Below are 13,476 nucleotides of genomic sequence, written 5' to 3' on the forward strand. Positions count from 1 at the left end.
AACTGAGCTCATATACTGCCCCACCAGACAGATAGACATATTAGCTAAGTATCAGTATGAAGAAACCCCAAACATGTGATGGACACTGACTAGTAGCAAGTATACCCAGAGGCATTGCTCATGAATACCATCCCACCACAAAACTGAAATGAATTGTAACCTCCCACTCCCAAACTCAAATTTTGGGTATGCTCTTGAAAGTATGGCAAATTTACAAACTATACCAGAAGGTTTATAGCTTGTTTCATTGCTTTTGCCTGAGATGAAGTTTATTTTTGTGAAGTCTTTTCTTTCCCATTACCTTGATATGTTAAATATGTGATTCTACACATTAACCACTAAAAAAAACTATTTACCATGTAAGTGTGTGTGTGTGTGTGTGTGTGTGTGTGTGTGCGCGCATGAGGACTTTATCGTGGAAATATACAGTACACACATAATTACCAAGGCTTGTCAGTGCTGCAGCCGCTGCTTGGGTGTCTTTGCATTTCATAGCAAGAACAAGCTGGTAACGATGGGAAGTCAGCGCCTCCTTGTAACTGCCCTTGCTGAAGTACGCAGAACCTAGGTTGCCATGCGCCCGACATTCGCCTGCTATGTCACCCAGCGTTTTGGCGACAGCAAGATCTTGCTGCATGTAACTGATGGCCTATATCACATAGAGACTGTAGTCAGAAACACAAGGCATTCACCACACATTTAAAATAATTCAAAAAACATACCTGATTAGTCACTCTTTCTACTAATTATCTGAATATCTAGATTCTGTTGACAACATGGCAAGTTATAGACCTATATGACAAGTAATAATGTGTGGTGTGGTGCGCAACCATGTCTGAAATCTTGGTTATGGTGACAGACTGATTTGGAGTGTAGACTAAAGTCTAGATTAAATTGAAAAGTGATAATCTGGTGGAAGTTGGTGAAGCCAATGAATGTGAGGAAAAGACCCCATACATTTTAAAATTGCACTAAATGTTCAGATTTTAAAACAAGCTTCATAGTTTACTTATCAGTTTAGACAACAACTACCAACTTGAGAAGGAAAACAGAATAAATAAAATATATATCAGATGATGTGTGGTACACAGAACACCAAGCAACAAAGTGTGGAAAGAAACAAAAATAAAATTGAATGAAGTAATGGCTAAACCTGGTTTGAAGTACAGCTCAGAGGTGTTGACATTACAAAGGCGAGAAAAAAGGTTGCAGCCTGATAGATCGAATAAGGAATGAAAACATCAGAGCTGACTTAGGGACTCATTTGCCTAATTAATTAATAAAAAAAGAGAGTAAGATGGTCAGAATATATTGACCGGGCCCCACAAGACAGAATAACAAAACAAGTATTGAACTAGAAGACCATGGAAGAGATGGTTAGAGTGAGATTTTCAAGTAAAGTGCTTAATCCTTGAAGGCAGTTTCTATGGTTACGCAAAAACAAAAACTTATGAAATAATAAGTTTCAAGAATTTATTCTTTTAAGCATAATCGTATGTTGCAAATACCAAAGAGATTCTGTGATGTACATTATCTCTACATAATACTGTTACCTTATCCAGCGAGTTAAGTGCCCAATATGCAGAGGATAGGGCGGAGAACACGGAGCCTCTAAGCTTGAGGCTGCAGGTACCAATGCGAAGAGCGGCTTCCAGCACGACGACGGCAGCTGCATACTGGCCCACCGCCAACAGTTCCTGTCCCACCACTGAGATTATCACAAATGGTGACTTGTCCAGTTTCATTGCCTCCAGTTGCCGAAAGGTTGGTTCCAGGGTTGCTACGGAAAGGACGAATACATCATTCTAAACCTTTACTCATACTAAATTTTTCATGAATACTATCTTCTGTTTCACCTGATCATTTTTTCCCTTCAGCTATTGTGAAGGAACTAATGTAGGTGTAGAAGGCACACACTTATTCCATGAATATAGTAGGAAGATATCTGTGTTTTCATTTGTCCATCCATCCCAAGTTCCAGCATTCTGTAGACGAATTATTAACTAGCGGAGTTATAGAACTGTAGTGTTTCTCCTACATCTACATCTATAGTCTGCAAACCACTGTGAGGCACATGGCAGACTGTACCTCCCATTGTATCAGTATTAAGGTTTCTTCATGATCCATTCACGTATGGAGTATGGGAAGAATGACTGAATGCCTCTGTGTGTGCAGCAATTATTCTAATCTTATCCTCAGATTAGTGAGTGATACATAAGAGGCTGTAGTGTATTCCTAAAGTCACCATTTAAAGACAGTTCTTGAAACACTGTTAATAGACTGTCTCGGTATAGTTTACACCTGTCTCCAAGAGTCTGTCATTTCAGTTCCTTCAGTATCTCTGTGACACTCTCCCACAGATCAAACAAACCTGTGACCATTTGTGCTCTCTGTATATGTTCAATATCTCCTGTTAGTCCTATTTGATAAGGGTCCCACACACTTGAACAATATTCTAGAACTGGTGATTTGTAAGCAATCTCCTGTGAAGATTGACAGCACGTTCCCAGTATTCTACCAATAAACCAAAGACTACCTCCTGCGTGATCATTCCATTTCATATCCCGACAAAGTGTTACACCCAGGTATTTATAGTCATAAGATGTTACGTTTTTTTGTTTTGTGAAGTGCAAAATTTTACAGTTATGTACACTTAGAACAAGTTGCCAACATCTGCACCATATTGAAATCTTATCCAGATCTGACTGAATATTTATGCAGCTCCTTGCAGATAATACTTCATTACAGATAACTGCATTGTCTGCAAAAAAGCCTGACTTTACTATTAATATTGTCTGCAAAGTCATTAATACACATCATGAACAACAAAGGTACCAACAAACTTCCCTGGGGCACACCAGAAGTTACTTATATATCTGACAATGACTCTCCATCCAAGATAACACACTGTGTCCTCCCTACCAAAAAGGTCTTTAGTCTAGTCACAAATTTCAGTTGATACCCTGTATGATCGTAATTTTGACAATAAGCGTGGTTGTGGTACTGAGTCAAATGCTTTTTGGAAATCGAGAAACTCTGCATCTACCTGCTTGCCTTGATCCAAAGCTTTCAGTATGTGAGAAAAGTGTGAGTTGGGTTTCACATGATTGATGTTATTGAAAACCATGCTGGTTGGCACTGAGGTCATTCTATTCAAGGTACCTCATTATGTTTGAGCTCAGAATATGTTCTAAGATTCTACAACAAATCGATGCCAAGAATATTGGACAGTAGTCTTGCAGATCACTTCTACTACCCTTATTGTAGACAGGTGTGACCTGTGCCTTTCTCCGAGAAATGGGCACCGTTTTTTGTTCAAGTGATCTATTATAGATAATAGTGAGAAGAGGGGCTAACTTAGCCACAAATTCAGTATAGAATCTGGCAGGGTTCCATCAGAGCCTAGAGCTTTGTTCAGTTTTAACAATTTCAGCTGTTTCTCAACACCAGTGACACTAATACTTATTTCATTCACCTTTTCAGTGGTACGAGGATTAAATTGGGTTAATTCTCTTTGGGTTTCCTTTGTAAAGGAACATTTGAAAATGGAGTTAAACATTTCAACTTTTGCTGTGCTACCCTCAGTTTCAATTCCTGTTTCATTTGCTAGGGACTGGACACTAGTTTCAGTGCTACTGACAGCCTTTACGTACGGCCAGAATTTATTTGGATTTTGTGAAATGTCATTTGACAACATTCTGCTACAGTAGTCATTGAAGGTATCATGCATTGCTCTCTTGACAGCCAAATGTGTTTCATTCAGCATCTCTTTATCTAAGGTCCTATGCTTTGTTTTACACCTATTACGCAATAATCTCTGTTTCTTTAGAAGTTTATTTGCAGTGACTGTATATCCTGGAGGTTCCCTCCGATTATGAACTATTCTACTGGGTGCATAAAATTATTGAACTATATGAAATAAAATTAATCATCATAACTACTGAACAGTTTGCGTCAGGACATTCAAACTGCACAGCTGGTTGCAGGGAATGATGGAAATTAGTATGCACATGCGCCTTGTTGTTGGTTTAGTGATGAAGCCCACTTTCATTTGGATGGGTTCATCATAAGCAAACCTGGCGCATTTGGGAGGACTGAGAATCTGCATTTCACAATCCAGAAGTCTTTTCACCTTCAACGGGTGACTGTGTGGTGTGCAATGTCCAGTCATGGAATAACTGGTGTGATATTCGTTGATGTCACAATGACTACTGTATGGCATGTGATGGTTTTCGAATATGATTTTATCCCGTTATCCAAAGTCACCCTGATTTCAACAAGTTGTGGCTCATGCAAGATGGAGCTCAATCCCATTGAAGCAGGAGAACATTTAATGTCCTGGAGGAGCACACTGGGGACCGAATTCCATCCTTGGGGTACCCACAGGCCACCGGAATAGGCCTCGATTGGCCGCCATATTCACCGAATCTGAACACATGCAACTCCTTTTTGTGGGTCTATATTAAAGACAAGGTGTATAGCACTAACACTGAAACCACTGCTGAGCTGAAAACAGCCATTCAGGATGTCATCAACAGCATCAATGTTCTGACACTTGAACGGGTCATGCAGAATTTTGCTACTCATCTGCACCACATCATCGCCAACGATGGCAGGCATATCGAACATGTCATTACCTAATCTGAATATATCTATAGTAACGCTTACATGTTGGATAAAGTTTGTGCACACCATAGTTTGTAACTAATTTATTTTCATATAGTACAATAATTGTGACTCTTTATATATCTAGTGCATGCTCCACTATTCTTTTAAACTTGGGCCAGAGAGTTCCTCTGCACGCTCCTGACCTGTACTGAAAGTTTCGAGTTCCTCACCGAGATATGATGTTACTGATTTTTTATCTAGTTTACTGAACATATATATCTTCCTGCTTGTTTTAGTTGTCCTCTGTACTTTGTAAATCACTGTAGCCACAACTGCGTCATGGCCACCGATACCCGTTTCAATGTGGACATCCTCAAAGAGGTCAGGTCTATTTGTTGCCATTAGATCCAATATATTTACATCATGAGTAGGATTCCTAACTATCTGTTCCAGGTAGTTTTCAGAGAAAGCATTTAGTAAAGTTTCATAGGATGTCTTATCACATTCGCCACTTATAAAACTGTAATTTTCCCAATTTATTGTTGGATGATTAAAGTCTCCACCAACAACACAGTATGATTGGGGTACCAATGTACAAGTGAACTGAGATTTTCTCTGGTGGTCGGTAGAAAGACCAATTATCTTTTTATGCCCATCCCTGATACTGAATCTTGCCCAAACAATCTCACAGGCAACTTCAATTTCTATTTTGGCGGATCCGAGTTTTTTGTCTACTGCAACAAAGACACCCCTTCCATTTCCCATCCTTTCAAAATACACCTAAATTTCCCCCAAAACTCTCACTGCTATCAATTTCACGTTTCTACCAGCTTTCTGTACCTAGTATTGTGTGAGTTTCACTACTTTTCACGAGCACTTCAACCTCTGGCACTTTGTTGTGAATACTACTCTTCTTTTGCAACTGATTTCACCAAACATTACCATGGACTACTTCGTTGGTATTTATATATGTGACGTAAAAGGTCACACGGCCTAATCGGTGAATGGTTCGTTTAATATGCAGCATGAACCACAAAAGCTTGTGTTTGTAAATGTCATCAAACAGCTAAAGACACTGCACTCAAATTTTACCATACCAGTTGTTCGAATCGCTACTCCCCTTTGTTGATCAAACTGGCCGACGGCACATTTGTTTGCTTGCATGCTGGCGATCACAAAAGTAAGCAGATAGACTAAGGGTCGTGTGCGCTGTAGTAATACACTCGCAGATATTTTACAGGTATATTTTTGGGTGAAAACTGGTCTTTTACGAGGCCAACAACGAGATGATTTACAACTACTCGTATAATTTTACGGCAAGAACCGTAATGGGCATGAACGCCTCACAGACTATTTCCCTGCAACGGGTATTCCACACGACGACCGACGTTGTCAAAGAATATGCTTATGTCGTAAATAGAAAAACGAAAGGATGTGATATATTTGGAAGTTTACTTTCGTAATTTGCGAGATCACCTTCACCTTCAGCTTCGTCATTTCCAAACATATCATCCAATTGTTTACTGAAAAGTAACGCGTTACCCCGTTACAAAGGCGCCAACATTTTAATGAATGACTAAAAACATTTTTAAATAAGTTTACGCCATAATAAATTTGAAATTTGCGTTATTTCACGTGTGTGTGCTATAGAACGGAAAAAGATGTTAATGAATTTATTGGAAATGTTCCGATGCGTTCCATTAGTCTACCAAAGAATTTGTGTGTTGAGACCATGGAGGTAAGAATAGAGGGAGACGCCGTGACGTCACAGCTGTGAAGCCGAGGCTAGCCATCTCACTCCGACCAAAACATTGCTGCTGTAAGCGTGTGTGCATAGGCTTGTCGCTCGCTTTTGGAAGGATTTTGCGCTATTATGGTGACTTGGGTGGTGTTCGGATGTACGAATCGTTCTGATTGTGATGCGAAATCGAAGGGAATAACATTTCATGTGTAAGTTGTCTCGTTAAGTGTGATTTTACAACTTCATTGTGAATGAACGTGTGCTACAGCGGTACTTGTACTATAGCGTGTTTTTCTCCTGTATGATTTTATAGATTTCCTAAAAATGAAAGTCGGAAAGCTCTGTGGGAGAATACCGTGAGGAGGAAGAATTGGCGTGCGTCTAAATGGAGCTCTGTATGTTCTCAGCATTTCCGAGAAGAGGACATAGACCGAACTTCCCTTTCAACAGTAAGGCTCCGAGAAAACGCTGTAGCATCAGTTTTCCCTACACACCCAAAACATTTGCAAAAGGTATGTTGATTCAAAGAATTAAATTCTTAGTTTTCAAGTTCACGTTTCAGTATAATACGTACGTAACTCACTTTGTCTTCATCATGTACCAAATTAAAAGCTAACACTACATTAACTGGCGTAAAGTATAGGCCTAAACAGGACACACTGTAGATTTGCCATTCTGTGTACCGTATTTCAGTAAATATTGGTGGTAATGAACAGTGTTTCCCAGTAGTGTAACGTAACTGAAATGTCCCAGTACGTATTACAAACAAGATGTATTTATGGGGCTTTGGAGGGAGGGTATAGCTAACTTAGTTTTCAGTTTCTATTATTTAGTTTGTGATACACGTTTATTACTGAATTAACAAAATTGTATCGTTTACATTGAAGGCTAGCTGTTCGTAATATTACATTAAAAACTATTTTTAATAAGAAGAAACGCGGAATTTCGCCTTTGCGAGATTTTATTTTAAACAAAAACTTTGAAACAACCAATCTGATGACGTTACATGCGTATATGGTGCAATTAGCGACTGTAATACACGCAGCGCTATAGCACACTGGCAATGTTTTGGTCAGAGTGTCATGGCAGCGAGCCACGCCCCCATGGCTTCAAAACGTAGTACGGCTGGGATACGTAGCGCCATCTCCCCTTATTCTTACCTCCATGGTTGAGACTCTGAATATATAATAATATATTGTAACGATTTCTTTTCTGTTTCTGACTGTATCAATCCAAAGAAAGAAGCGAGATCCGAGGGTATATAGAAAAGTGGTTTTCTTATTTTGTTGGTAATGTTCGCGCAGGACATCCACCAGGAGATGTGAAAGGTAAATTAATAGTAACTACAATTTCAGTTTACGTAAAAAATAAGACAACTTATACATTTAAGGGGGGATGTAACGGAAAATGTAAACATTTACTTTAAAAAATCATTACAGCCATATTCATTAATGTAAAAATCTAAGGTTTTGTATGTGTAAAGCAAAAGAGCTGTGTTTTAACAGAAAAATATAATGAAATATGCAGGATTAATATTTTGCCAGAAATGTGAAATTTTAATTTTTTATTGTCTTTTTTATAAAAAGTCATAACTGAAATTCTAATCATGCAATTAATCTGAAAATTGTATTGTAGTGTCCTGAAAGGTTATAAGACCACTGAACTACAGTTATTAATTTATGGTACAAATTGTATCATTAACAGTTTTTAATTTTGCACATCCAAAATTAACCTTTTTCCACCTACAATCACCTAAAAATCAAAAGGTGATTGCAGGATCTCGTATTTTTTAGCCCCAGGGCGACAGCAACACGTTGTGAACTGTTCCTGAAAATTTCTTAGCATTATTGCATATACTTTTTCAGAAAAGGCTCCTAATAACGTAAAAAAATGTAAAACAGAGAAAATGAGGTTCAAAGATTTTCTTCTCATACTTCTACATGTAATAAGCTTACCTCAATTTTAAAATCCTCCATACCGATACTCCTCATCCTCCAGGTCTCTTCTCTCCTCTTCGAATCTGCCTGGCCTGTATTTGCAGGTAAGGCACTGGTCTGTTAGCTTTCTTGACCCCGCTCTCATCGATAGTGTAAAATACTTTTGTTGTAAACACAAGGATCTATACCAACTCTCTTCAGCATTTAAATTCTGCCATTATTTCCGTTATCGTAACATAAAACTGCACCATAGACACCTATTTTGAGTACTTCAAGTCCACAGAATGTCCTTTTTGAGCCTCTAATCCAAATTAAATTATTGAGGCTTTCATTTGCATTTTCTCTCTTTCCATGAAAACACCTCAATAAACCAGGGTCTGCAAGAAACCTGAATGTGGGCTTAATTGCATTCATAACAGGTTCTGGTAACGAGTGTTTATGTGAATGCGTCTCATTTCTGTTGCCGACCTTAAACCAATCGTCTTTCAGACAGAGGGTGTGCAATGGTGCTTGCTCGGTGGATAGTTTGTGGAAAAAAATTGTCTACACAGCACACCTCATTGCCTCTAAATTGTATGTGTTTTTCCTGACAGCTCTCTCATAAAATAACTGAAGATAATCAAATTCTTTCAGCGTAAGTCTGTCTTTTCCTCCTAGCGGTTTTCCATCCTCAAGTAATTCACCTTCTTCTCTTTCAGCAAGCGATGAAGCCTACTACCAAACCTCTTTTGGATGTGTTCTACACATTCCAACTTTTCTATTGTTGTATCGCACGGATTTTCATCAGTTACAGCTTTGAACAAAGAGGAGTCCCCATCACCAAGGTATTTATAATATCTAACATCATACTGGTCCTCAGCTCTGGAGAACGGCCTCACAACTGCAGCCTCCTCCATGGCCCTACTTGAGCCACTATAATTTTTAGAGACTGCTACTGCATGCTTTTCTTGCCACAGTTTCTCACTGTCTTCATTGTTGGAGATTTTCCTTGTTGCACACTGGTGGCAGTATTCAGATATAATTTCTACATCTAGAATTTTACCTGAGTCAACACCAATAACAGATTCAACTCCATACAGAGATGTGTGACCCCTTTTCATCCAGGTCCCATCTACAGACACACACAGGTCAGTAACTATTGTAGGAGATACACTGTCATGAATATCTACCCCAGGATCTATTTATTTTTAGTTAATTCCATCAATTCCTCCACTGCTTTCTTCATAGAAACTTTGGCAGTATCGCATACGGCATCAGACTTTTTTTTTCTTTTTTTTTTTTTTTTTCAAACCATGCAGAAGGTAGAGGCATGTTCAGAAAACCACACAACAGATTAACCTCCTTCCGTGCTCTGTCCTAGGTATCTCACTGCTTTCTTAATACGAACTTTGGCAGTATCGCATATGGCATCAGACATTTCTTTATTTATTTTTTCAAACTTTGCAAATGGTGGAGGCATGTTCACAAAACCACACAATAAATTAACCTCCTTCCCTGCCCTGTCCAAGGCATCTCAGAGGAAGAAAACGACAATTCATAGCTTCACGAATTACAAATTAATTTAAAATCACAAGCTATTCCCACTGTTCTTTCTTCAACAACAATCATGCATTCCGTATTTTTAAAACTAACATGAACATGAAAACATTATAGCCTGGCAGAGAAGTTCTAAATCAATAAATCTGAATCAAGTGGAATCCATATAACCATCGGTAACTTCTAAGAATGTTTGCCTTATGAAGTCGCAGGCTCCAAGCGATAGATACCGACCGTGCGATTCTAAACCGATCACGCTCTATTGGCCCGCACACCGGAAGTTGCACCGTCAGCAACGGTCTCAAGAAATTAATAATAAAGTGCGCGTAACCGTCGCAGTTTTCCCAGACTTACGCGGCGTTACGGTGGCCTTATACTATAGTGGAGATCACGAACGATGGCAGTCGAGTTAACGCTTATTCCGCGCGCCTACGTCACGCGTTCTCCGACAGCCAATGAGCGTTCGGTAGTGTTACGAGCGCTCTGCTGTGAATGTTGTAAGCAATGTGAGCATTACACGCGATCGTAGCGAGTTATTTAATGAACTTTTTATTCTATTTATAACGATATGGTGTTGCTTATGGTGGTCGTGGGCGACAAATTCTACTCAAGTCAGGGAATTGCGGGACACAGGCTTTTATCATGCGCAAAGCGCGTGTACGTGCGTACCGCAATTGTCGCTTGGAACATGCTGCAATGCAATCCCCGACCTTATCTCTACCTGCGCGAACCGCCGTTGTTCTCGGATCGGAAGTGAATTATACGTAGATGGAGAATAAAAAGAAAGATAATTACTCACCCCTGAGCGGAGACTTCATGGAAGCCTCGACGAGGCCGGCCAGCAGCTGCGTCGACTTGGGGTCTTGGGCCAACCCCGAGCTGAACGCAGCCAGCGCGTCCCCGTGGCGACCCAGGCACTGCAGAGCCACTCCCTGTCGGTAGTATGCCTGCAAGAACAGGCATACCGCTCTGCAGTTACGAACGGCTACCGAACACACACTTAGACAAAGCGTTACTCATTTCTGGACAAACACATAGGAACTGCTGCTGAGGACCTCGAATGTGTCGTTGAAAACCTCGCACCGTGCACGTGCCCGTCACCTTAAGCCGACGATGCTGGTCATTGGCGGCAGACCTGTGCAGGGAGCTATTTTGGCACTTGCGTTTTGTCACAACGTGTACTGCCCACCTGGAGTCTTCCGCCAATGATCATCATTGTTGCCTGGCGGTGAGGAGCAGGTGCAACGTCAAAACATAGCGAGGTTTCACCAACGCTGTCCAGTATAACGTCTGAGACCTTCGTTAACATTTACGACGTTGGGAAAGCCTCAAGGTGTACAGCCAAAATACTGGAAGTGCTCCGGCACATCACAAAATAAAGACATACACTCCTGGAAATGGAAAAAAGAACACATTGACACCGGTGTGTCAGACCCACCATACTTGCTCCGGACACTGCGAGAGGGCTGTACAAGCAATGATCACACGCACGGCACAGCGGACACACCAGGAACCGCGGTGTTGGCCGTCGAATGGCGCTAGCTGCGCAGCATTTGTGCACCGCCGCCGTCAGTGTCAGCCAGATTGCCGTGGCATACGGAGCTCCATCGCAGTCTTTAACACTGGTAGCATGCCGCGACAGCGTGGACGTGAACCGTATGTGCAGTTGACGGACTTTGAGCGAGGGCGTATAGTGGGCATGCGGGAGGCCGGGTGGACGTACCGCCGAATTGCTCAACACGTGGGGCGTGAGGTCTCCACAGTACATCGATGTCGTCGCCAGTGGTCGGCGGAAGGTGCACGTGCCCGTCGACCTGGGACCGGACCGCAGCGACGCACGGATGCACGCCAAGACCGTAGGATCCTACGCAGTGCCGTAGGGGACCGCACCGCCACTTCCCAGCAAATTAGGGACACTGTTGCTCCTGGGGTATCGGCGAGGACCATTCGCAACCGTCTCCATGAAGCTGGGCTACGGTCCCGCACACCGTTAGGCCGTCTTCCGCTCACGCCCCAACATCGTGCAGCCCGCCTCCAGTGGTGTCGCGACAGGCGTGAATGGAGGGACGAATGGAGACGTGTCGTCTTCAGCGATGAGAGTCGCTTCTGCCTTGGTGCCAATGATGGTCGTATGCGTGTTTGGCGCCGTGCAGGTGAGCGCCACAATCAGGACTGCATACGACCGAGGCACACAGGGCCAACACCCGGCATCATGGTGTGGGGAGCGATCTCCTGCACTGGCCGTACACCACTGGTGATCGTCGAGGGGACACTGAATAGTGCACGGTACATCCAAACCGTCATCGAACCCATCGTTCTACCATTCCTAGACCGGCAAGGGAACTTGCTGTTCCAACAGGACAATGCACGTCCGCATGTATCCCGTGCCACCCAACGTGCTCTAGAAGGTGTACGTCAACTACCCTGGCCAGCAAGATCTCCGGATCTGTCCCCCATTGAGCATGTTTGGGACTGGATGAAGCGTCGTCTCACGCGGTCTGCACGTCCAGCACGAACGCTGGTCCAACTGAGGCGCCAGGTGGAAATGGCATGGCAAGCCGTTCCACAGGACTACATCCAGCATCTCTACGATCGTCTCCATGGGAGAATAGCAGCCTGCATTGCTGCGAAAGGTGGATATACACTGTACTAGTGCCGACATTGTGCATGCTCTGTTGCCTGTGTCTATGTGCCTGTGGTTCTGTCAGTGTGATCATGTGATGTATCTGACCCCAGGAATGTGTCAATAAAGTTTCCCCTTCCTGGGACAATGAATTCACGGTGTTCTTATTTCAATTTCCAGGAGTGTAGATCTTAGAATTTCTTAGGGAAAGTCATCTTCTTGCGTACGGTGCTTTATTTTGAAATGACCACTTTATTATATGACTTAGCGATTGGGTTACTTCACCCCGTTGGTCACTGGAGCTCAACACAGCTATGTGGACTGCATCATGCTACACGCATTATAAAGTTCTTTTACGGCAATGGAAGTAACAAAGGCATGTAAATCTGTATACGGAGTATACGATAAGTAATGGCGTAAAAGCATACAGTTAAAACTGCACAATACCGGAAGCAAAAAAGTCTCAGTAAACATGGGCTCTAAAACATATACCCAAAAGCTGTGAGCAGTTCTTTATCCTCGATACTCTGAAACAGATCTGTTCTACTGCAAGCTCTCTGCTTTCCGTATTTTCAGAGGTGGTAGTATAAACCAAAACGAGGAAAACTTGTCCAGTCAACGTGGGCTCTAAAGTGCGTACCTTAAGAGCTATGAATACGTATTCATCTTTGCAACTGTGAAACGCATCTCTTCTACTGAACAAGTACTCATAGCTCTTAAGATACGCTCTTTAGAGCCCATGTTTACTGGACTTTTTTACTTGGTTTGGTCTAGACTACGTCCTCCTAAAATTTGGAAAGCGAAGAGCTTGCAGTAGAAGAGATTTGCTTCACAGTATCGAAGATGAACAAGTGTTCATAGTTCTTAAGATATGCGTCTTACTGAGACTTTTTTTGCCTCTGGTATCGTGTTTACGCCATTAATTATGCTACACATCGACACACACACTATATATATATATAAAGTCTCGCATTATTATGCTACACACACACAGCAGCATGATTAATGGCGTAAATATATACATATACATA

General features: G+C 41.8%; 1 protein-coding gene across 1 annotated transcript in view; it reads right to left on the reverse strand.

The window, feature by feature from the left end:
• LOC126419690 (tetratricopeptide repeat protein 28) overlaps nt 1-13,476 on the reverse strand; it is a 183,604-nt gene that overhangs the window by 92,145 nt on the left and 77,983 nt on the right. The window contains exons 3-5 of the mRNA XM_050086874.1: nt 10,622-10,769; nt 1,554-1,780; nt 445-649 (exon numbers count right to left, since the gene is read on the reverse strand). Of these exons, the coding sequence (XP_049942831.1) occupies nt 445-649; nt 1,554-1,780; nt 10,622-10,769 (580 nt within the window). The remainder of the gene's footprint in view (nt 1-444; nt 650-1,553; nt 1,781-10,621; nt 10,770-13,476) is intronic.

This window comes from Schistocerca serialis, chromosome 9, assembly GCF_023864345.2.
Source record: "Schistocerca serialis cubense isolate TAMUIC-IGC-003099 chromosome 9, iqSchSeri2.2, whole genome shotgun sequence".
Lineage (NCBI taxonomy): Eukaryota > Metazoa > Arthropoda > Insecta > Orthoptera > Acrididae > Schistocerca > Schistocerca serialis.